The 23090-nt window shown below is 50.5% G+C and overlaps 1 protein-coding gene across 8 annotated transcripts in view; it reads left to right on the top strand.

Annotated features, from left to right (window-relative positions):
* Positions 1-22433, top strand: part of Map7d1 (MAP7 domain containing 1) — a 29331-nt gene extending 6898 nt beyond the window's left edge. The window contains exons 2-18 of one of the 8 annotated variants that reach the window (XM_045149790.1): positions 12691-13041; positions 13204-13272; positions 13799-13962; positions 14642-14756; positions 16140-16250; positions 17528-17650; positions 17747-17913; positions 18001-18146; positions 19269-19597; positions 20140-20329; positions 20405-20543; positions 20637-20741; positions 20892-20945; positions 21128-21170; positions 21284-21374; positions 21492-21685; positions 21842-22433. In XM_045149790.1, the coding sequence (XP_045005725.1) occupies positions 12691-13041; positions 13204-13272; positions 13799-13962; positions 14642-14756; positions 16140-16250; positions 17528-17650; positions 17747-17913; positions 18001-18146; positions 19269-19597; positions 20140-20329; positions 20405-20543; positions 20637-20741; positions 20892-20945; positions 21128-21170; positions 21284-21374; positions 21492-21685; positions 21842-21852 (2402 nt within the window). In that variant the 3' untranslated portion in view covers positions 21853-22433. Of the gene's footprint in view, positions 1-12690; positions 13042-13203; positions 13273-13798; positions 13963-14641; positions 14757-16139; positions 16251-17527; positions 17914-18000; positions 18147-19268; positions 19598-20139; positions 20330-20404; positions 20544-20636; positions 20742-20891; positions 20946-21124; positions 21171-21283; positions 21375-21491; positions 21686-21841 lie in introns of all 8 variants that reach the window. The other 7 variants (XM_045149789.1, XM_045149795.1, XM_045149794.1 and 4 more) reach the window with 7 other exon arrangements.
* The last annotated feature ends 657 nt before the right edge of the window (positions 22434-23090 follow it).

Genomic DNA, 23090 nt, shown 5'->3' with positions numbered 1-23090 from the left:
AAGGCAAGTGGCTGGTCTACAACAGGACTTCCTAACTTAGCTTGTTTCCATTTTGGGGCTTAGGACCTGGCAGGGGACATACAGGATTCTGATATGATCATGACATTTAGGGTTTAGAGAGACATTTAGGTGTTGGAACACGTGGAGGTCTGACTGTGCACTATCTTTTGTTATTGTTTTGAGATAGGGTTTCATGTAGTCCAAGCTATCCTTGAACTTGTTATGTAGCCACAGATGACCTGGAACTCCAGATGTTCCTTCCTCTACTTCTCAAGTGCTAGGATTACAGGTGTGCAACGTCATACCTGGCTTGGCTATGCACTGCCTAGGTAGTTTTGCATATACCTCCACCCACCCATCTGTCCATCCATCTGTCCAAATGTTCACTAAGAAAACACAGGGCTTCTGTTCTGTGCCAGGCTTGTCCTATATGAGCTGAAGAAAGGACTAAGACCTGGTCTCTTAGTGAGCTCTCATACAGATGGTGAGAGGCAGAAAAAGAGACTGAATTATCAGTGTTGTGAAGGACTATTTGGCCTAGCAAGAGTTAGTTGTTGGCCAGGAAGAAAGGAGGGAGGGAAAAGAGAAGAAAAGAAAAGCTCCAGAGGGTGGAGTGAGGAGGTAGCACCCTGAGACATGCGACATGTAACAGACCCTCTTGAAGGACTTGGCCCCAATCTGTTTGTAGCCCCCAGGTACAGTCCTTCTGGGGGCTCTTGGAAAGACGGGGCCTTTTTAAAAAAATAAATTTTTTTAAAATTTTTTTTCGAGGTAGGGTCTCACTCTGACCTGGTTGACCTGGAATTCACTATGGAGTCTCAGGGTGGCCTCGAACTCACAGGGATCCTCCTACCTCTGCCTCCCAGTGCTGGTATTAAAGGCATGTGCCACCATGCCCGGCTTTATGTTTTATTTTTATTTATTTGTTAGACAAAGAGAGAGAGAAAAGGGGCATACCAGGGCCTGTAGCCACTGCAAAGGAACTCCAGACACATGCGCCACCTTTTGCATCTGGCTTATGTGGCTTCTGGGGTGTTAAACTTGGGTCCTTAGGCTTCTCAGGCAAGCGCCTTAACTACTAAGCCATCTCTTTGGCCCAAGACAGGGCCTTTTGACCACACCATGCATCCAGCTCCTGTCCTTTGCCCTGAAAATACTCTTTGTGCCAAGAAATAAATACAGGCTATCTGCCTTTTATCCAGTCCTTAGCAAATGCTTCTGGCGGCTATCAATATAGCAGAAGAAAGCTGGCAGAGGCCTCATAATCTGGCATAGTCCAAAATTAAAATCAGATTAAGTAACAAAAGGGTTACATCTGATGTGGTGGAATCAGGAGATCAACCATGCTGTATAGGTAACTAACCAGGAAATTAATTTGGCTTAATACCCGTTGTTCCAGATAACACTGTCCTGATGACATTTGACAGGGTTGGCATAATTCTGAGGGAATATTTGTATTCAGGGTCAATGGTCTTCCAGGGCACAAGAGGAGTTTCAAGAGTCCTGTTTGCCTCTTGAGAAGTTTTTCTTGTTTAGCTGCTGGAGTAAATATTTGTTATTATTTGTGTTAACTTCTACCTGAGTGCCTCTGTCCAGTGAGCTACCCAAACTCTACTGAGACGGTGTTCTGCTTCCCTTTAAGTGTTTAACCCATCATAATAAATCGTAATAAACCAGGTCTACTCTAGAGTAAAGATTTCCCTTCATGTACACCTGCTTTAGGCTAGGGTGTAGCACTTGATTGTCCTTCAAAATATATATATATATTGCTTTTTCGAGGTAGGGTTTCACTCTAGCCCAGGCTGACCTGGAATTCACTATGGAGTCTCAGGGTGGCCTCAAACTCAGGCAGTCCTCCTACCTTCCAAGTGCTGGGATTAAAGGTGTGTACCACCATGCCAAGCTACATTTAAAAATATTTTTACTGGGCTAGAGAATGACTTAGCAGTTAAGGCACTTGCTTGCCAAGCCAAAGGACCCAGGTTTGATTCCCCAGCCGGATGTACAAGGTGGCACATGTGCCTGGAGCTTGTTTGCAGCAGCTGGGTGCCATGGTGTGCCCATTCTCTCTCTTCCTCTCTCAAATAAAAATAAAACATTACAAATATTTTTATTTATTTATTTGAGAGAGAATGTGTGTGTATGGGTACACCAGGCCCTCTTGCTGCAGCAAATAGACTCCAGGTGCATGTGCCACTTTGTTATGTCTGCTTTATATGGGTACTGGAGAATTGAACACCCTGGTCAGCAAGCGCCTGTAACCGCTAAGCCATCTTCCCAGCCCTCAAAGCATTTTTGGACTGTCACTGGACTTGGTATGTGGTAGCTGTTTGTGATGCGGGGCTCAGCAATGCAGATGTGGCCTGGCCTGTGTTGCCCCCCTCACTGTCTGGGAGGAGACTGACAAGGAGAGAATCACATAAAGAAGCTTAAACAATTAGTAGTGACAGTGACCATGCTCTGGAAAGACACTCATAAAGCCACAACTGGGTATAATGGAGGAATTGTGCTGATCAGAGAAGCCAGGGAATGCCTCCCTGAGCAGATGATGACTAAACTAAGATCTGAAGGGTCCATAGGAGTTCATTAAGAGGGGAAAGAGCTTGCACAAAGGGCCCATGGCAGCAAGGAGCTTGGATAGTTATCAACATTTAAAGGAAGGTCGGTATAGCTAGAGGTCAGAAAGCAAGTGGGGAAGGTAAAGGGTAGAGATTTAAGCTGTATGGTGGTGGTTGGCAAGGATTTTAGACCATGCCAGACTGGTAGATTGAGTTCAGGCATCTTGCCTTCCTCTTCAGAGCAGTGAGTTTCAGGTGATGTGTAGAGAGCAGGATGCATGTGGTACAGCAGGACTTTGTGAAGTCCTCTGGGTAAGAGATGACAATGCTACCTGTCAGGGTAGGGTTCCTTCATTTCTTCATTCTCCAGATATTTACAGAATACCTATGGGCCAGGCTTTGTTGGTCCTAGACATAAAACTAACAAGATAGACAAAAAGTTATGCCCTCTTGGGGGTTACAGTCTAGCCATGGGAGACAGTTTAAAATGGGATTTATAAGCCAAGTGTGGTGGTGCACATCTACCAGCCTAGTTATTCAGGAGCCTGAGGTAGGAAGATGGCTGAAGCTCAGGAGGTTGAGACCAGCCTAGACAACATATCAAGACCTAAAAAAGAAAATGGACTTTCAGGGCTGAAGGACTGACTTAGTGGTTAAGGCATTTGCCTGCAAAGCCAAAGGACCCAGGTTCGATTCCCCAGGACCCACGTTAGCCAGATGCACAAGGGGGTGCACGCGTCTGGAGTTTATTTCCAGTGGCTGGAGGCCCTGGCACACCCATTCTCTCTCTCTCTCTCTCTCTCTCTCTCTCCCTCTTTCTGTCTCAAATAAATAAATAAATAAAAATAAAATATTTTTTTTTTAAAAGAAAGAAAATAGACCTTCAGTGACAACAGGCTTAGGAGGTCTTGCTCTGTCGTGGACATCAGATTGCATTGGTCTCTTCAGCCCCTCTCCACCCACAAGCCTCTGAATAAAATGATTTGACACCAGAATGGTTAAGCAATAAACAAACAAAGGAAAAAAGAAAACAGCCAAGTTTAGGGAGGCTAGGGCAGGAGGATCAAAAGTTCAAGGCAAGCCTAGGCTACAGGGTGAGTTCAGAGTCAGGCTTAGTGTGTCCCTCTTGAAATAAAAAGTGAACAAGGGAGCCGGCCACTTAGGAGTCAGAGATAGGAGGATTGCCGTGAGTTCGAGGTCAGCCTGAGACTCCATAGTAAATTCCAGGTCACTCTGGGCTAGAGTGAGACCCTACCTTGGAAAGCCAAAAAAAAAAAAAAAAAGAACAAGGGCTGGAGATATAAGTGGAAGAGTGTTTGCCTAGCATGTGAGAGGCACTCAGTTCAATCTGTAATACTTAAAAAAAATGAATACGCAAACAAAATATGAAGTTAATGGTTAAGGAGAAAGAGTGGGAAAGAAAAAATGAAGATGTGGGAGAGGAAAGGGAGACTTTCATTGCAGTCTGTAGTTTAAAATCAGGGGTCAGAGCAAGCTTCATTGAGAAGTGATGCTGGAGTAGAGACTTGAAAGAGGTGAGGGAATGAAGGACAGCAGAATTCGGGTACCAAGAGTTCCCCACCGAGAGGGCTACAAGTGTCCTGCCAAAGGCAGAACTGCATAAGGCACAGTAGTTGGAGGAAAATGCCCAAGAAGGCTACATGTCGGAGCCAGTAGAAGGATCCTGTAGAGCCTTGTAGGCCACTGCGGCTACTTTGAATCCTCAGTCCCTCCCCACCCCCTGCCAGATGGGGCCTCTCTGAAAGATCTGACTTAAACAGAATCACTCTGCTGCTATGTTGAGAAAAGACCAAAGGGGAACAAGTAATACAGGTGGAGAGTCTGTCATAAAGATGATAGTGGCTAGGTCAAGGTGATGCTTGTTAAAGTGAAGATGGTAAAAAGTGATTGGATTTGGGGTACATTTTGAAGATTCAGCGCAAAGGAATTGCTAAATGTAGACATGGGGCTTAAGGTCAGAAAAGGAGTCTAACATGACTCCAAGGCTGGGAGGATCAGGTTGTCATTAGCTGAGCTGTGGAGAGCTGGAGGAGTTAAACTTGGGGTGTCTGTGAGACATCAAGGTGTCAAGCAGGGAGTTGCATGAGCGAAACTGGTCATCCAGGGAGAGGCTTGGGCTGGTTGCTGTCAGCAGAGGGATGGTTTTTAAAGCCCAGTGTCTGGGTGAGATCACCAGGAAAGCGTGGGGACAGAGAGGAGGTAAGCTGACAGCCTTGGGGCACGCAGCAGCATGGAGAGGTTAGGAAGTCAGGGAGTGGCCTGCAGACGAGATGCAAGTCACAGCCAGCGAGGGCAGGAGGGAAGCCCAACCCAGAGTGTCTGAAGCCGAGCGTGGCAAGTGTTTCTAGAAGCACCACAGGCCCCGCTGTGTCAGATGTGGCTGACAGGCCACGTAAGACAAGGCCAAATAGCCAGCTACTTTGTTTAGCAGCTCAGAGGTCACTGGTGACCTTGAAAGCAATGGGGTGAAGGCCTGACTAAGAAGTATTTTTAATGGCCCAACGTGGTGGCACACTTTTAATCCCAGCACTTGGGAGGTAGAGGTAGAAGGATTGTTATGAGTTCCAAGTCAGCCTGGACTAAAACGAGACCCTACCTCAAAAACCCCAAAAATTAAATGTAAAAAAAAAGAGTATTTTTAACAGAGGTGAGAAGCAGATAGATTCTTCAAGGTGGGTGCTACTTAATAAGGCCAGCGATGATGTCCCTACTCACCATCTGTACAAATAACTGGGTGAGGAAACTGAGGCTCAGGCAGGCTCAGAGTTTCCATACACAGCCAGGATTCCCTACTTGGACTTGTCAACTCCCCCGCGTGACATCCGATGCCTCCCAGCTTCCCTTTACCTCACTGGCTAGTAGGTCCCTGCTTAGGGACTGTCATACCTGGTGGGTGTGACTTGCCTGGGTGTAGACAAGCAGCTGCCTACCAGTTTTCCTTGCAACACCTGTACTATGCAAAGGTGCTTGGGGAAGGTCAACACCCCAGCCTTTAAGCTAAGATTTACACACCCAGACTTTGGCCCCAGGTAGTACTGGGTTCAAATACTGACTCCATCACTTAGCCATTTTATGAGCTCTGGCAAATCTCCTTGTAGGGCAAGCAGTGCTTGCCTCATCTGTGAATGGGGTAAGTCTCTGCATCCCTCAGTCAATAGTAAACCCTCACTAATGGTTGCCACTAGTTTTGTTGCCTAATGGAGTTAGTTAAGGGATTTGCCTGTCTGGGAAGTAAATTGACAGTGACTATGCAAATGTCTGTAATTGGATTGAAGAGCTGAGTGGCCTGTCATGGAGCATGGGTTTGGCAGAGTTGAGGGGGTCACTAGGGAGACAGGGCCATTTTCAGGGCTCTTGCCTAGAACCCAGGAAACTGAAAGGGAAAGAATGAGGGGGAAAGTGGGAGCTACAAGTAGTGTCCCTAACATTTTGTCCCTCCCAGTGCCTTACACAGATGCAGAAGGTTGTGGAGAAGGGCCTGGGTTCTGCTGACAACATTGTATTCAAGTCCAGGCTGCACTGCTTACCAGCCAGGTGATCTCAGTACTGTACCTAAGCAGGGCATGGCGGCACACACCTGGAATCCCCACACTAGAGAGGAGGCAAGGGGATCATGAGGTGGAGACCCTGTCTCAACAAAAACAAAAGGGGGCTGGATGGGCTGGAGAGATGGTTTAGCGGTTACGGTGCATGCCTATGAAGCTTAAGGACCCAGGTTTGATTCTCTAGGTCCCACATAAGCCAGTTGCACATGGTGGCTCATGCATCTGGAGTTCATTTGCAGTGCCTAGAGGCCCTGGCGTGCCATTCTCACACTCTATCTCTTTCTCCCTCTCTCTGTGTCTCTAATAAATAAATAAAAATAAGTCTTTTTTTTTTAAAGGGGGAGCTGGAGAGATGGCTTAGCAGTTAAGGTGCTGGCTTGCAAAGCCAAAGGATGGGTTTGATTTCCCAGAATCCATGTAAGCCAGATGCACAAGGTGGTACATGAGTCTGGAGTTCATTTGCAGCCACTAAAGGACCTGGCATGCCCATTCTCTCTGTGCCTCTTTCTCTCAAATAAATAAAATTTAAAAAGAGGGCTGTCCCTACCCTCTCTGTTTAAAAGAGATGGTCAGTGTCAACTTTAAAAATAGTTACTGGGGGCCTGGAAAGATGGCTTTAGCAGTTAAGGCGCTTGCCTGCAAAGCCAAAGGACCCAGGGTCAACTCCCCAGGACCCTTGTGCCAGATGCACAAGGGATCGCATGCATCTGGAGTTTGTTTGCAGTGACTAGAGACCGTGGCACACTCATTTTCTCTGTCCCACATATTTCTGAATCTCTCTCTCCCTCTCAAATTATTAAATAAGAATAAAGTATTAAAAAAAGAGTTCTAGTCAGGTGTGGTAGTACACACCTTTAATCCCAGCACTTGGGATGCAGAGGTAGAAGGATTGCCAAGAGTTTAAAGCCACCCTGAGACTATGTAGTGAATTCCAGGTCAGCCTGAACTAGTGTGAGACCCTACCTCAGAAAACCAAAAAAAAAAAAAAGAAAGAAAGAAAGAAAAAGAGTTCTAGCAGTTTAAAAAATAGTACGGACTGAAGAGATGGCTCAGTGGTTAAGGCATTTGGCTGCAAAGCCTAACTGACCTAGGTTTGATTCTCCACTACCTATGTAAAGCCAGATGCACAAAGTAGCAAATGCATCTGGAGTTTGCAGCTAGAGGCCCTGGCATTCTCATTCTTTCTCTCTTTTTCTCTCCCTCCCTCTTTCTCTCTGCTCATAACTATAAGTAAAGTTAAAAACTTAAAAAATAAGTTTAATGCCAGGTATGGTGGGGCAGGCCTTTAATCCCAGCACTTAAGAGGCAGAGGTAGGAGGATTGCCATGAGTTTGAGGCCACCCTGAGACTACATAGTGAATTCCAGGTCAGCCTGGGCTAGAGTGAGACCCTACCTTGAAAAATCAAAAACAAAAATGAATAAGTAAAAATAAGTTTAAACAATAGTGAGGATTAGAACCAGCATGCGCATAATGCTTTGCACATGAGAAGCAAAAATATAAACGTCAGTTGCCATGATAACCAATGCTTGCTAAGGTACTGAGATGTAGGTACTATCTGTGTACAGAAGAGAGGCTGTGATGCAGAGTGGTCTGCATCTGTCCAAGATCACGACATAAGTGGGGAAACCAGAACCCACATCACATGGTCTGCCTTCGGGGCCAACCCAGCCATTTGATTCCTCCCTCCCAGAAGAAGACATCTAGAATACCAAAACTAACTCTTTAGGGGTGTCCCCTCCTTGCACATTGTATCACACACATACACCTCCCCCCACTCCAGATGAGGAGTTTTTCATACCCTGAGAGAGCCAGAGTTCCCAGAACAGAGCACTTAGTATGGCAGAGACCTGCAGTGAAAGTGAAAACAGCTTCCAACAGACAGTGCCTGCTTCCAAAGCCCATGTCAGCGCTCTGTCCCCATGAATCCCCTCAGTGGCCAGAGGGTAGCTGCAAAGAGCACAAGGACTCAGCATACAGAGAACTCTCTGGGAGGCCTGGAGTTGTCATAAGACCTACAGGGAAAGGGAAGTGTTAAAGAACCGTACAGGCATCCCTACATAGGCTGAATGGCATGCCTCCCTTCCTGTCTTGAGGTGGCCAAATAAGAATTGAGCCCTCAACTCACTGCCTCTGAAGCCTGTCTTTCACCTGTCCTTTGGAGTATATGTGTACACGTGTTTGCATACATGTGTATTTAACAAGCTATGTGCTCTACTTACTTGGTATTTTAACATCTTTTGGTTTTCATATTTTCAAAAATATTTTATTAATTTATTTGAGCAAGAGAGAGAGAGGGGCAGAGGCAGATGGAGAGAGAATGGATGCTCCAGGGCCTCCTAGTCACTGCAAACTAACTCCAGATGCATGTGTCACCTTGTGCATCTGGCTTTACATGGGCACTGGGGAATTGAACCTGGGTCCTTTGGCTTTGCCAGCAAGCACCTTAAATGCTAAGCCATCTCTCTAACCCTGCTTTGTTTTGTTCTGAGATAGAGTCTTGTTCTAGCTCAGGCTGACCTGGAATTTACTATGTAGTCTCAGGATGGCCTTGAACTCATGGCAATCCTCCTACCTCTGCCTCCCAAGTGCTGGGATTAAAGGCATGAAGCAACATGCCTGACCTGGTTTTTACATTTTATTTATTTATTTGCAGAAAAAGAGGGAGGGAAAAAGAGAATGAGAGAATGGGCATGCCAGGGCCTCTTGCCACTGCAAATGAAACTCCCCAGGCATGCACCACCTTTGGCAACTGGCTTTACATGGATGCTGGGGAATCAAACCCAGGCTGGCAGACTTGGTAAGCAAGTGCCTTTAACTGTTGAGCCATTTCCTAAATTCTGCTTGTCTTTTTTTTTTTTTTTTTGGTTTTGGTTTTTGGTTTTTGGTTTTTGGAGGTAGGGTCTCGCTGTAGCCCAGGGTGATGTGGAATTCACTATGTAGTCTCAGGGTGATCTTGAACTCATGGTGTTCCTTCTACCTCTGTCTTCTGAGTCCTAGGATTAAATGCATGTGCCACCACACCCAGCTGGTCTTTTCTTTCTTTAAAAAAAAATATATATATATGTATATCTCCATACATATATATATTTGAGAGAGCATGAGAGAGAAAAAGGCAGACAGAGAGGGAGGGAGAGAGAAAGAATGGGCACAACAGGGCCTCCAGCCACTGAAAATGAACTCCAGATGCATGTGCCACCTTGTGCATCTGGCTTACTTGGGTCCTGGGGAATTGAACTGAGGTCCTTTGGCTTTGCAGGCAAACAAACACCTTAACTGCTAAGCCATCTCTACAGTCCCCTCTTTTTTTTTAAATTATTTATTTATTTATTTATTTGAGAGCGACAGACACAGAGAGAAAGACAGATAGAGGGAGAGAGAGAATGGGCGCGCCAGGGCTTCCAGCCTCTGCAAACGAACTCCAGACATGTGCGCCCCCTTGTGCATCTGGCTAACGTGGGACCTGGGGAACCGAGCCTTGAACCAGGGTCCTTAGGCTTCACAGGCAAGTGCTTAACCGCTAAGCCATCTCTCCAGCCCCCCTCTTTTTTTAATGTATAATTTTATTATTGACAGTTTCTATCCTTCCAGATAATAAACTATGATAATTCCCTCCCCTCCCCCACTTTTCCCTGCACAACTCCACTCTCCATCATATCCCCCCCCCCATTACTCTATCTTCTATTTTGATGTCATCATCTTTTTCTCCTATTATGAGGGTCTTGTGAAGGTATTGCTAGGCACTGCGAGGTCATGGATATCAAGGCCAATTTCTGTCTGGACAGTTGCATTGTAAGGAGTCCTACCCTTCCTTTGGCTCTTACCTTCTTTCTGCCACCTCTTCTGCAATGGACCCTGAGCCTTGGGGGGTGTGATAGAGATGTTTCAGTGCTGGACACTCCTCCATCACTTCTTCTCAGGACTATGTTGCCTTTTGGGTCATCCCAGTGTTACCACTATCTGAAAATAGAAACTTCTCTCACCAAAAGTAAGAGTAGCATTAATATATGAAAGTTTAGTGCTTACTGGGTAGTTTGTTGAGCATAATATATGTGTTTAACGAGACAAGAGCAGGCTTTATACCCTTAAGGCTCATGACCTCCCCTGCCATAGGCTTTTGGTTAGGTTTTCAGTACGCATGTATTCCCTCCCATAGAGCAGGTCTCCAGTCCAATTAGAGAGCAGTTGGTTTTCCCTAGAGCAGACATGCCACTATTGCACCTGTTCAGACATTTGGCCTGTCTGGCCAAGCCTAAGGCTGCCAATGTCCACTGTTTTCACTGTTGATGACTTCTGTCTCCCATAGGACTGCATGCAGTGTGGCTTTTTCTAGCTTTCAGTCAGCTGGTCTACAGGGAGAAGGTTCTCAGCTCAGCCCCAGTGACCTTGCCACCTAGGCATGTGAAGTCTTCAGCATTATGGTCTTAGTATCTGTTTCTTGTGGGAAACCAAGGGTCTTGGCAATAGCCTGTAATGTTTTGGAGGTAACAGAGACCTCCCTGGCCAACAACTCACTGGAAGGTATACCACCCCTGGCACTGAAAATTTTCTAGTAACAACCTATGGCTTCTGGATGTGCCATTATCCAAAAAAGTAGGTTTTCATATGTCTTATTCAGAATATCTTGAATTTTGATTGACCCTTCCTCCCCACCACCACCACCCTTCTTTTACTCAGTCTCTTCCCCTGGCCTCACTTAGGCCATTCCACTCCCTGTAATCTGTTCTTCTACTTAAACACATATACAATACCATCCCCTTAAGTCCTTCCCTCCCTTATAGTCTCTTTCTAGCTTACTGACCTCTGCTACCGATTTTTGGTTCCAGTCACACACAAGTCTACACATTTGTAGCTAGGATCCACATATGAAAGAGAACACGCAACGTTTGGCTTTCTGGGCCTGGGTTACCTCACTTAGTGTAATCCTTTCCAGATACATACATTTCCCTGCAAATTTCATTTTTCTTTACCATTGAATAAATGTACCACATCTTTATTATGCATTCATCTGTTGAGGGACATCTAGGCTGGTCTCATTTCTTAGCTGTTGTAAATACAGCAGCAATAAACATGATTGAGCAAGTATCTCTAAGGTAGTGAGAAGAGTCATTAGGATATATGCCTAGGGGTTCTATAGCTGGATAATATGGTAAATCTATTTTTAGCTGTCTCAAGAACCTCCACACTGGGGCTGGAGAGATGGCTTAGCAGTTAAGTGCTTGCCTATGAAGCCTAAGGACCCCAGTTCGAGGCTTGATTCCCCAGGACCCACGTTAGCCAGATGCACAGGGGGTGCACGCATCCAGAGTTCGTTTGCAGTGGCTGGAAGCCCTGGCACGTCCATTCTCTCTTTCTCTCTGCCCGTTTCTCTCTCTATCTGTCATTCTCAACTGAATAAGAATTTAAAAAAAAGAACCTCCACACTGATTTCCACATGGCTGTACCAGACTGCATTCCCACCAACAGTGTAGAAGGGCGCCCCTTTTCCCACATCCTTGCTAACATTTATCATCATTTGTTTTCTTGATGGTAGCCTTTCTGACAGGAGTGAGATGGAATCTCAAAGTCGTCTTAATTTGCATTTCCCTGATGGCGGTCTTTTCTTTTTTTCATCTCTGTCTTGTTTTTTTTCCCCCTGGGTGTGTTGGCATACGCCTTTATGAGAGAGAGAATTGGCACACCAGGGCCTTAGCCACTGCAGTCAGCTCCAGATGCATGTGCCATCTTGTGAGCACGTGCAACCACATGTGTCACCTGTGCGTCTGGCTTACGTGGGACCTGGAGCGTAGAACATGGGTCCTTAAGCTTCACAGACAAGCACCTTAACTACTAAGCCATCTCTCCAGCCCTTTACTTCTTTTTTGAGGCAGGGTCTCACTCTAGCCCAGGCTGACCTGGAACTCATTCTATAACCCATACTGACTTTAAACTCACAGCAATCCTCCTACCTCTGCCTTCCAGGCACTGGGATTAAAGGCGTGCACCACCACACACAGCATCCCACATGTGCCACACTGAAGTCCTTCCTCTTGGGCCGGTCCTGTGTGACCAGCACTGACCACCTATGTGAATCAGACATGAGGCAGAGCGGAAGGGAGGCAGATACACAAACCAACAATTACCATTTGGTGCTACAAATGCCTCCATTTTTCCAGTACACTGCTCTGCTGCCCCTTTACAAGGGCTTTTCTCTGCCAGAGCCCACTCCTCTTGCTTCAGCAGCTGCTGCCCATCCTTCAGATCACACCTGGTTGGCGTTTCTTCTTCTCATGCAGGTTACCCACCACTGTGGTGCTGCACCCAGGGGGTACCTCCTCTCTCCTGCCATTTGTCTGTCTGTCTGCCCCTGGTGGCTGAGCTCCACAGAGGCAACAGTCCTGGCAATCTTCTCACCATTATGTGACTAATGTCTGAAACATGCTGGGCCTGGCACATGGAAAAGACATACGTGAATGAATTAATGAATAAATAAATGTAAAGGTCCACTGGTCAAGGAAGAGAATTGTTTTGGTCTAATGACACACATACAGTCTGATCTTCCCCTCTCTCTTAATGTTGATCTTTTAGCTGTGGAAGCCAGGATTCCCCCAGAGCCAAGACCTTCTCCAGAAGGGGACCCTTCCCCACCACCGCCGCCACCACCAATGTCAGCCTTGGTCCCTGACACTCCACCGGACACCCCTCCTGCCATGAAGAATACCACTAGCCCTAAGCAGCTTCCACTGGAACCAGAGAGTCCTCCAGGGCCAGTAGAGCCTATGCCAGCTCCCCAACAAGAAGACTCCCCATTCTCAGATGCAAAGAACAGGGGACCCACTCCACCAGCCACAGGCCAACGAGATGCCAGGCCTCCTCGAAGGAGTAGTCAACCATCCCCAACGGCAGTGCCAGCCTCTGACAGCCCTTCCACCAAGCAAGGTATGTGTGATATGCCTTAGGTGGTGCCTTATGACGGGTCACCTTTGTCCTGGAAACGGAGACAAAAAGAGGGGGTAAGGCTGGCTGGAGGGAAAGCCTGAGGCTAACTGCTTCTTGGTGGGCAGACCTTTTGATACACTCGTGGTTGTTCCCTCTGCTCAGATGTAAAGAAGGCAGGAGAAAGACACAAGCTGGCCAAGGAGCGCCGAGAAGAACGGGCCAAGTACCTGGGTGAGTGGGTAGCAGTGTCATCATCTTCATCATCACCTTCACTACCAGCCTCCTTTAAATAGCCCAGACCCTTCTGGAACACTGCATGTGCACTATGCTAAAAGTACCTCATGCATGAGCTCATTTAATTCTCTCAGCTCCTTTTGAGAAGAAAATAGGTTTGGGGAGATGACATCACTTGTCTCAGAGCTAGTGGAGTAGCTGAGATGCAGACACAGGTGCTGCATCACCCCAAATCCATGCTCGTTACCACATGCTATGGAAATCTGTCTAGGAGGACCCTAAATCATACTGGGCCTCACACTGCGAAACTCACTTGAGTCCTTCAGTGTGAGAAATGGAAAGCCAAGTGAGGGAAAACAATCCTCCTGTCTTCAGGAAGCCCGTGAATATGAAGGAGACATACAGGGGAGGAGACTGGGGGGGGGGGGCGGGAGGGGGCCTGGCAGAAAAGGGACCCCTGGGAGGAGCTGCACTGGGCCAGGGACTGCCACCTGTCACACCTCTCCTCTTCACCCCACCCCAGCGGCCAAGAAGGCAGTGTGGCTGGAGAAGGAGGAGAAGGCCAAGGCGCTGCGGGAGAAGCAGCTCCAGGAGCGCAGGCGGCGTCTGGAGGAGCAGCGGCTTAAAGCCGAGCAGCGCCGAGCAGCCCTGGAGGAGCGGCAGAGGCAGAAGCTAGAGAAAAACAAGGTGCCTTCTTCATGACCCCGACGAGGTCCACATGGACCTGCAAGTCTTCACACACATGCCCGCCCCTGTGTGTTGGTGAAGTGCGTGGGCACGTTGACACTTAAGCCTCAGTGCGGTCTGTGCCTGTGTGGCCCCACGAGCATTCACACCTGCAAGTGTGTCCCTGTCCTGTGCCATGCAGAACATTTGCTCTGTATGCGCCACTATATCCAGTCCTCAGGACTGCACCCGTGTGCCCATGTGCCTGTCTGCACACGTCTGCGTAAATGTAGTTCCTTCACATGGGTAGCGCCTGGCTTGAACACTGACTGGTGAGGCAGTGAAAGAAATGATGGCCTGGCCCTGCCTACCCGGTGTCCTCAGCCTAAAGAAGAAAAAAGTCCCAAGATCAGGACCCTCAGTGCCAGGCAGACATGGCCTTGCCCAGGAACCCCAGGCAGAGAGAATCCCACCCATCCTCAGAAGCAGCTCATACCCAGGAAGTGACTTGGGCCCAGTGGAAGCTCTCCAAGAACAGTGGCCAGGGCTAGATCGTACACAGGCCTGAATCACAGCAAGGAGCCGATAGCTTTGGTTGCCTGCAGTGTGAGTCAGTAAGAGCTGTGCAGGAGGAGGCCCTTCCCCCAGGTATGGTGGCTGATTCTGAGCCCAGATCTCTCTTCTCCCCTCCTGCCCCCAGGAACGCTATGAAGCAGCCATCCAGAGGTCAGTGAAGAAGACCTGGGCTGAAATCCGGCAGCAGCGCTGGTCCTGGGCAGGGGCCCTGCACCACAGCTCCCCCGGACATAAGACCAGTGAGTGGCTTGGAAAGGCTGGTAGGTGGGTGGGCCGGGCCGGGCCTGGTGAAGGGGGACAGCTTACATACAAGGAGCTAGCTGCTTCCTATGGCATGTGTCTTGCTTTATGTGACTGACTTGTATCTTCTGCAACGGTCTTTGAACCAAATCGTCCCTTCCCAAGGACTTCCACTATCAAATCAGAGGTGATCTCCACTTGGTTTGCTCTTCAAACCTCTGTCGTTTTAGGAGTAGCCTTCTTTGCTCCTATTAATCAGTGTTAGTGGATGAGACATAAAAAGAGGACTTTAATGCTCTTCAGACCTTGGATATTTAAAGAAAACTGTCACCTTCCCCCCTCCCCTCCATGTTATGGAAGGTAGATTTTTGTCTTTGAGTTTCCTTCATGTAGGTACACCATGGATTTTGGTCTGATTCTTTGCTGGCATGTATGTACCACTGTGTTTGGATGTCTTTATGCTCTGACAAGGTTCCATATTTCTGGCTGCACATCCTTGGTGTATGTGCCGTGTCGTATAGCTTCCTGTGTCTGTGATGGAATGTTTATGGCCTTGTGTATCTCAGTGATGGTTCCTAAATCAGACCTGGGTGTGCACTCTGACACTTGGGGGTATGACCTTTAACTACTTGACCTCTCACTTCCTTCATCTGTAAAATGGGGATAACAGCACTACTTGCCTCCAGGGTAGATGTTTGGAGGAGCAAGTCAGGTAACATGGATTTAGTGCCCAACACAGTGCCTGGCTCATGGTAAGCATCAACAAATGTTAGGTGTTATGAATATTGTTAGGTTGCTTCAATGTGTTTGTGCCTGTGTGCATCTCAGTCTGTGTTTCTCTGTGTGTGCATGTCTGCACACGCATATGCATGCAAAAGTATCGACCACTCTCTCTGCCTGTGTCTGCATGTCTCTGTCTTTGTGTGTCTGGATGAAAATGTGGATTTGTGCAAGCGACTGTGAACTGTGTGTGTCTTCTGTTTAGGACCGTCTTTGCATTGTTCCAGTACGTGGGTGTTGTATCCACAGTGCCTTGGCTGGGCAATGTCAGCAAGTGCCAAGGCTGGGTGATGGTGGGGAGGGATGCAGCATCCAGCCCTAGGGAACGGCTTCCTTCTGGTCTGGCCAGGAAGGCTGTAGTTCTAGTTTTCCACCATCTCCTTCCTCTACTCCTTTTTCGTCGGCTCCCCCAGTCCAGGTCGTTTCTGATCACCTACCTTTCATCCTTCCTCTCCCAGGCCCAAGTTGGCCTCTTCCTCCCCATCCTAGCCTGCCCACTCCTCCCTCTTCCACCCTGCCCTTGGAGCATCCTGCATGGAAGGCCTCAGTGCCCCCCCTGGCTCCCGTGTGGCGGCCCTAATGCCGTGTCTTTTCCCCTCCAGGTGGGAGCAGGTGCTCCGTGTCGGCAGTAAACCTGCCCAAACACGTGGACTCTATAATCAACAAGCGGCTCTCAAAGTCCTCTGCCACACTCTGGAACTCCCCCAGTAGAAGTAAGAGAAGGCCCAGCCTTCCCCCTTCCAGAGCCCCTTGTAGCTCCTGGAAACCCCCCCCCCCAAAGCCTCCTCCAGAGCTCAGCAACAACACCAGTATTGGAGCCCTCACATACTCCAGGTCCCCATCCCCACTCTACCCCATCTTTGGCTCTGTGCCCTTTGGGGGAGCCGGCATTGGGTCTGGACCCTGAGAACATAGTTGTGCCCTGAAGGAGAGAACAGAGACCAAAGACTAGGGTCCAGAAGGCAGAAAGCCTGGCAGAGGCCTCAAGAGCAACTTGGGTAGAGGCTGGCTGGTGGTGGAAATGGGCAGGCAGCCTTATGTCCAACCACAACCAGCTGGCGTGGGCCAACCTTAGACAGGTGGCCGTGCCCCCATGTGTCCGACTGGCCTGGGTGCTGGGGTGGGCTGTTCTGGCTCCACCCTGGAGAGCCACGCAGTCCTGTCCTCTCTGCCTTCAGAGCCCCAGCAGTGGCCTTGGCTGGGTCCAAAGTTGTGACCAACCAGGATGGCAGAGTTCCTGCGTTCCCACCATGCCCTGGTGCTTACATATGAAAGACTCATGGTTGGAGTTATTTATAAGTTTCTCGAGCTTTTATTTGGTTGCAGTGTTGCCTGGCAACCAAATCAGCTGCTACACTAACCCCACCTGACTGAAGCTTAAAAATAACCCAGCAGCTGAGGGGACAGAGCCTGGTGGCCTTGAGCAGCCAGTCCCTTTAGCAGCTTCTTCCTGGCACAGGACTCCTAAAGACTGGCCTTAAGGTGCACAAGGACCCTCACTGTCCCAATTCCAGGAAGCATGCCTCCCCCAGGCCAGCGCTGTGAGGGCAGGAGAGGCAGGATCCTAAAGGCGGGACCTGGGAGAGGGCAGTTGGGTCTTCCCCCAGTCCCATATGGCTCCTTCCTTTTGCTCAGTGAGCCCTCTCACCTGGGGAGACTGGTAGGAAGAAATCCCCGAAGTGATGCAGAGCCTTGTCCTGGGAAAGTTTTGGGAGGGTGCAGTATTGGGAATCGAATTTACCTAGGGCCTCCAGCATGCTAGGCAAAAGCATTACCACTGAGCGCCTTAGCCCCTGGCAAGTGTTTTGTTGCTTGTGTCTGCGAATGGAGTTCCAGATATAAGTGTGGCCCCGCGTGACTGAACTGGGGGATGAGGGGCAGTCCTCCTGAATGAGAATCCTTGGGTTCGCCACGGGGTCAGTTACCTGGTCTCCACCGCCTATGCCTCTGCCTGCGGTGACCTGCATTGCCTGGTGTTCTCCGCCCCCAGATCGCAGCCTGCAGCTGAGCGCATGGGAGAGCAGCATTGTGGATCGTCTGATGACGCCCACCCTCTCCTTCCTGGCTCGGAGTCGCAGCGCGGTCACACTGCCCCGCAACGGCCGCGACCAGGGTAGGGGCAGCGGCCTTGGGAGACGCCTCGCGAGGGCCCGGGCAGGGACCGGTCTCGTGCCCGGACCACACCCCGACCGCACTCATCCCTCCGCAGCCGTGCCCGTGTGCCCGCGCTCGGCCTCCGCCAGCCCCCTGACGCCTTGCAGCGCCCCCCGGAGTGCGCACCGCTGCGCCCCGGCCGGGGAGCGCCCCGAGCGGCGCAAGCCCAGCGCCGGTGGCGGCAGCCCCTCTCTGGTGCGCCGCCGGCCCGAAGCCTCGCCGGTGAGTGGCTGCTGCGCAGGTGGGGACCGGCAGCTCGAGGCCGGGGCATGGGCTGACCGCTCCCTCCTCCCCACTCCCCCGCCCCAGGTGCAGAAAAAAGAGAAGAAGGACAAGGAGCGAGAAAACGAGAAGGAAAAGAGTGCCCTGGCCCGGGAGCGCAACCTCAAGAAGCGCCAGTCGCTGCCGGCGTCCGTGCGACCGCGCCTCTCCTCGGGCACCGCCTCTGAGCTCAGGTGGGCGGAGCCCTGCACCTCACCTGGCTCTGCGGCCTTGGTCATTCATTCCCAAACACCTGCTGTGCACTCAGTCTAGGGTGAAATTTCCCAGAGGACAGGGTCTTTGTTTTGTTTTGTTTTTGTTTTTCCGAGGTAGGGTTTCACTCCAGCTCAGGCTGACCTGGAATTCACTATGTAGTCTCACGATGGCGTTGAACTCACAAGGATCTTCCTACCTCTGCCTCCCAAGTGCTGGCATTAAAGGTGTGCACCACCAAGCCCGGTTTGTTTTTTTTTTTTTTAATTTTTTTTTTATACCAGGATGCTTTCCAAGGCACTGCCCTCTCTCTTGGGGCAAACCCATTCCAGGGCACCCTGCCCTTCACAAAGAAAAGAGAACTCTCTCCCAGGCGCCCACCAGCTTCTCCCAGATTGGTCACGTTACTGCACTGGACACATTTTCATTTTTTCCCCCTTTCTTTTCCTTACTTCCTTCACCCCTTCTCTTTTCTTTCTCTTTTACTTTTTTTTTTTTTTTTGAGACAAAGTTTCATGTAGCCCAGGCTGGCCTCAAATTCACTGTGTAGCTAAGGGTGATCTTGAACTTCTGATCTTCCTGCCTTCCACTTCCCAAGTGCTGAGATTATAGGCATATGCCACCATGTCCAGTTTATGCAGCGCTGGGGATTGAACCCAGGGCTTCATGCATGCTAACTGAACATTCTACCAACTGAGCCTACATCTCTAGCCTCTCACGTTTTGATTGTGGAAGCCCCCAACTCCTAAAACTGTAGCCCCTGATAAGCACTCCATACATACTTAATCAGTGAATGATCTTCTAGGTAGGTTCTGAGGACCCTTTGGTAAGCTAAAACAGACCTGCAGTTTGCCTGAGTGTGCATGCTGTCAGAGGCAGACATTAAGCAGACTCTCACAAATGAGTATGTAATTGCAAACTAGGATGTATGTAAGAGGAAATGATACATGTTCAGAGTGAATAGGTGGGGGATGCTGACCAAGCCTGTAGGAGGGACACTTCCGGGAGGAAGTGACATGCTCAGCATGTGTGTGGAGGAGGGGGTGCCTACTACAGTGCTCTGAGCCTCCAGGTCTAAACTAATCCTTCCCTTCTCTCTTAAGCCCCAAGTCCAAGGCCCGGCCATCTTCTCCCTCTACAACTTGGCACAGACCTGCCTCCCCGTGCCCCAGCCCAGGGCCAGGCCATGCCCTGCCTCCAAAACCACCATCTCCCCGAGGCACCACTGCGTCCCCCAAGGTGCGGGCTCGAAGGAAGGAGGAGGCAAAGGACAGCCCCAGCTCAGCAGGGACGGAGGACAAGAGCCAGAGCAAGGGCAAGACCAGCGAGGAAAAGGAGCCAGCGGCCCCTGCCTCGCCAGCGTCCTCACCAGTGCCCTCACCCACCCCAACCCAGCCTCAGAAGGAGCAGCCCGCCACTGAGACCCCTGCAGGTGCACATGGAGAGAGGGCGTAGGATGGTGGACTTGATAAGTGAGAAACATCTGTCAGGTAGTGTTTTGAGTGTGGACCAGGATAGATGATTGAGTATTGATGTTGGGAACAAATAGAGGGGCTCTAAGGAGGAGGGGGTATGATGGAGAGTGGAGTTATGAAGGGAAAGTGAGGGGGAGAGAAGGAATTATCATGGTTTATTGTCTATAATTATGGAAGTTGTCAATAATAAAAAAAGGGGGGCTCTAGAGCCAGGCATGGTGGCTCACACCTCTAATCCCAGCACTAGGAAGGCAGAGGTAGGAGTATTGCCTTGAGTTCATGGCCATCCTGAGACTACACAGTGAATTCCAGGTCAGCCTAGAATAGAGCAAGACTACCTTGGAAAACTTAAAAAAAAAAAAAATGGGGGGTAGGCTCTTGCTCATGATAGGACCAAGTCTCGAACACAGGCCACTCAGGATGATGGCAATAGTTGAGTGGGTAGGTCAGGAAGCACAAGGGTGTGATGACTAACTCCTGATGTCGTATCTTCCCCCAGATAGAGCTGTCCCGCCCTCACCCCCAGCCCCTGCGCCCACTCCCGCCCCGGCGGTGACCCCTAGCAAGCCCATGGCTGGCACCACGGACCGAGAAGAAGCTACCCGGCTCCTGGCGGAGAAGCGGCGCCAGGCCCGGGAGCAGCGGGAGCGTGAGGAACAGGAGCGGAAGCTGCAAGCCGAGCGGGACAAGTGAGTGCGTCCTCGGGGTGGGGGTGCGGGACTGGAGAATCGGGGCGCGGGGCCTGAGCTTCCCTGCTCCTCCAGGCGGATGCGGGAGGAGCAGCTGGCGCGGGAGGCCAAAGCCCGAGCCGAACAGGAGGCCGAGGCCCGGCGGCGGGAGGAGCAGGAGGCCCGGGAGAAGGCGCAGGCCGAGCAGGAGGAGCAGGAGCGGCTGCAGAAGCAGGTGCCCATGCGCGCGCCCGTGGGCTCTCCTGACTGCCCGGCGCGGGGGAGGGCTGGGGTTAGGGACCCAGATCTCACGGAGGTCTCCCGGCAGAAAGAGGAGGCCGAAGCCCGGTCCAGGGAAGAAGCGGAGCGCCAGCGTCTGGAGCGGGAAAAGCACTTCCAGAGGGAGGAGCAGGAGCGGCAAGAGCGCAGGAAGGTGCGCAGGCGGGGCGGCGTCCGGGGTCCAGCCTTGGGCACGTAGGGGGAGTGTTGCAGCTGATGCCCGTTCTGGTCTGGAAAGCGCGGGAGGTGGAGGGTTGGGCCTGGTCCCGGGTTCGGGCCTCACTGATGTGCGGCCTCCACACAGCGTCTGGAGGAGATCATGAAGCGCACTCGGAAGTCGGAAGCTGCTGAAACCAAGGTCAGGATTCGCTGGTTGGGAGTGGGTGTTGCAGTGAGGAAAGGAGGCTCCCTAAAGGCCTTCAGAGTCGTGGGGGAAAGCACCCAGGATCTCTGAGCTGAGAGGGATAAGAGTTCAGTACAGCAGAAGGGTGGGTGGTCCACGTAGCCCTTGAACCTGACCATTCTTTCTCTTCAAAGCAGAAGCAGGATGGAAAAGAGGCCACGGCCAACAATTCCAGCCCAGGTAAAGCCGAACCTCCCTTTATCTCTGTCCTCTTTGCTATACACACCTCCAGCTCCAGTCCCGCCCCGCCCCCCCACCAGCCCCTAACCAATGTCCATCCTTCACCGTGATAGACCCTGTGAAAGTCATAGAGACCCGGCCCTCTGGGTTGCAGAAGGAGGCTGTGCAGAAAGAGGAGCTGCCCGCCCAGGAGACTCAGTGGAGGTAAACAGCTCCCACGCCCTGGGACCCTGAGCACGTGGGCAGCTGCAGATGAGAAAGCTGTAGGCTGGTCTGGGCTTCCTGGGGAGCTGAAATGCTGACAATGGGCTGCATCCACAGCCTGCCAAGCAAGGAGCTACCAGGGTCTCTGGTGAATGGCCTGCAGCCTCTCCCAGCACACCAGGAGAATGGCTTCTCCCCCAAGGCACCTTCTGGGGACAAGAGTCTGGGCCGAACACCAGAGGCCATCCTGCCCTTTGCAGAGGCAGAAGCCTTCCTCAAGAAAGCCGTGGTGCAGCCCCCACAGGTCACAGGTAGGAAGTCCTGGTCCTTGGGCCCAGCTGCTTCCCTCACAGGCCTACCCAGAGTCCCCAGCCCTGCCCTGCCCGCTCCTGCGCCTCCGTGAAGACCCTGAAGATCTGGGTTTGGATGCAGGCTTCGCTCTGACTATTCTCCTTTTCTTTCCCTAGAAGTTCTTTAAGCAGTTGCCTTGGACCCTGGCGCAGCTATGAGGGCTCCTCTTCATCATCTGTGATGTCTGGAGGAGAGACAGAGCAAAGATGGACTTGGCCTGGGCCCCTGGGGGTGGGGCCTCTCTTATTTTTAATCTGCACCTTATAGACTGATGTGTCTTTGGCTGGAGCCAGACTCTGCCCCTCAGTGCATTCGTGTGCTCACACACGCGGACATGCCCTCTCCCTCATACACACATACACTCACAGCCTCTCTGGCCTTTCCTCTGGGGAAGGACCACCTGTAGTATTTGCCTTGGATTGGTGGGGTACAGTGGATGTGAATACTGTAAATAGCTTGAGCTCAGATGCCTCTGTGTGGAGGGGGCGGGTGCAGAAGGTAGACCCTCCTCCCAGGGCTCCCTGGGGAGATCTTCCTCTCTCTATTTAACTGTAACTGAGGGGAAGCCCAGGTCTGGGAATGGGGGGGCACCTTGGGCCACAAGATACTGGTTGCTTTGGGGGTAATGCCCCCTGACCTCGCCTGGAATCAGTGTTAATTGCATCTGATCAAACTTCTCCAGAAATAAAGTGAGAATAATTCTGCCAACCCTGTGTATCCTTGCAGCTAGGGGTGAGGGTGAGAATAGGTGGTCTGAGTTATAAGAATTTAAGGAGCCTAGAGCTTAGTGCTGTTGAACTGTACCTGGTGATATCAGTCCTGGTCCCCCTGCCCTGTGGTCTGTTTTCCAGTGTATTCCTGAATTTATTCATTATTCATGCAACACACACTGCTGCATCTACCCAACATAGCACTGGGCTGCACACTGGGTGTAGGAGCAGGGACCTAGCCTTTGTCCTGGAGTTTCTAGCCGAGCAGAGCATCACAGACATTGTGTGCTGCTCTTCCTCATTCTAGACAGAACCTGATCCTGCTGGTAGCTGGCTGCCTCCTAGCACTACCCTGTGCTTCGGGAGATGTGGGTCCATCCACAGGGGCAGGGAATCATGATCGTGAGGAGCCAAAAATGATGGCCCCAAATGGATTGTGAGAGATTGGATTAGGCATGAACTTGTGACACAGCTGTAGCCAATAAAGAAGACGAGAGGGCCTCTTGGAAGCTTCTGGGGAAGGCTACCTCACTTTTGAAAAGAAACACTGTGGCAGCTATCCTCTAAGATGACCTCCCCATGTCCTCTAGAATTCACACTCTCGTATAGTCTCTTGTGTTATACCAGGGTTGGGCTAAGTGACCAACAGAATACA

This window comes from Jaculus jaculus, chromosome 5 (genome assembly GCF_020740685.1).
Source record: "Jaculus jaculus isolate mJacJac1 chromosome 5, mJacJac1.mat.Y.cur, whole genome shotgun sequence".
NCBI classification, from domain to species: domain Eukaryota; kingdom Metazoa; phylum Chordata; class Mammalia; order Rodentia; family Dipodidae; genus Jaculus; species Jaculus jaculus.
The sequence above is the reverse complement of the archived record's forward strand: the minus strand, read 5'-3'. Positions and strand labels throughout refer to the sequence as shown.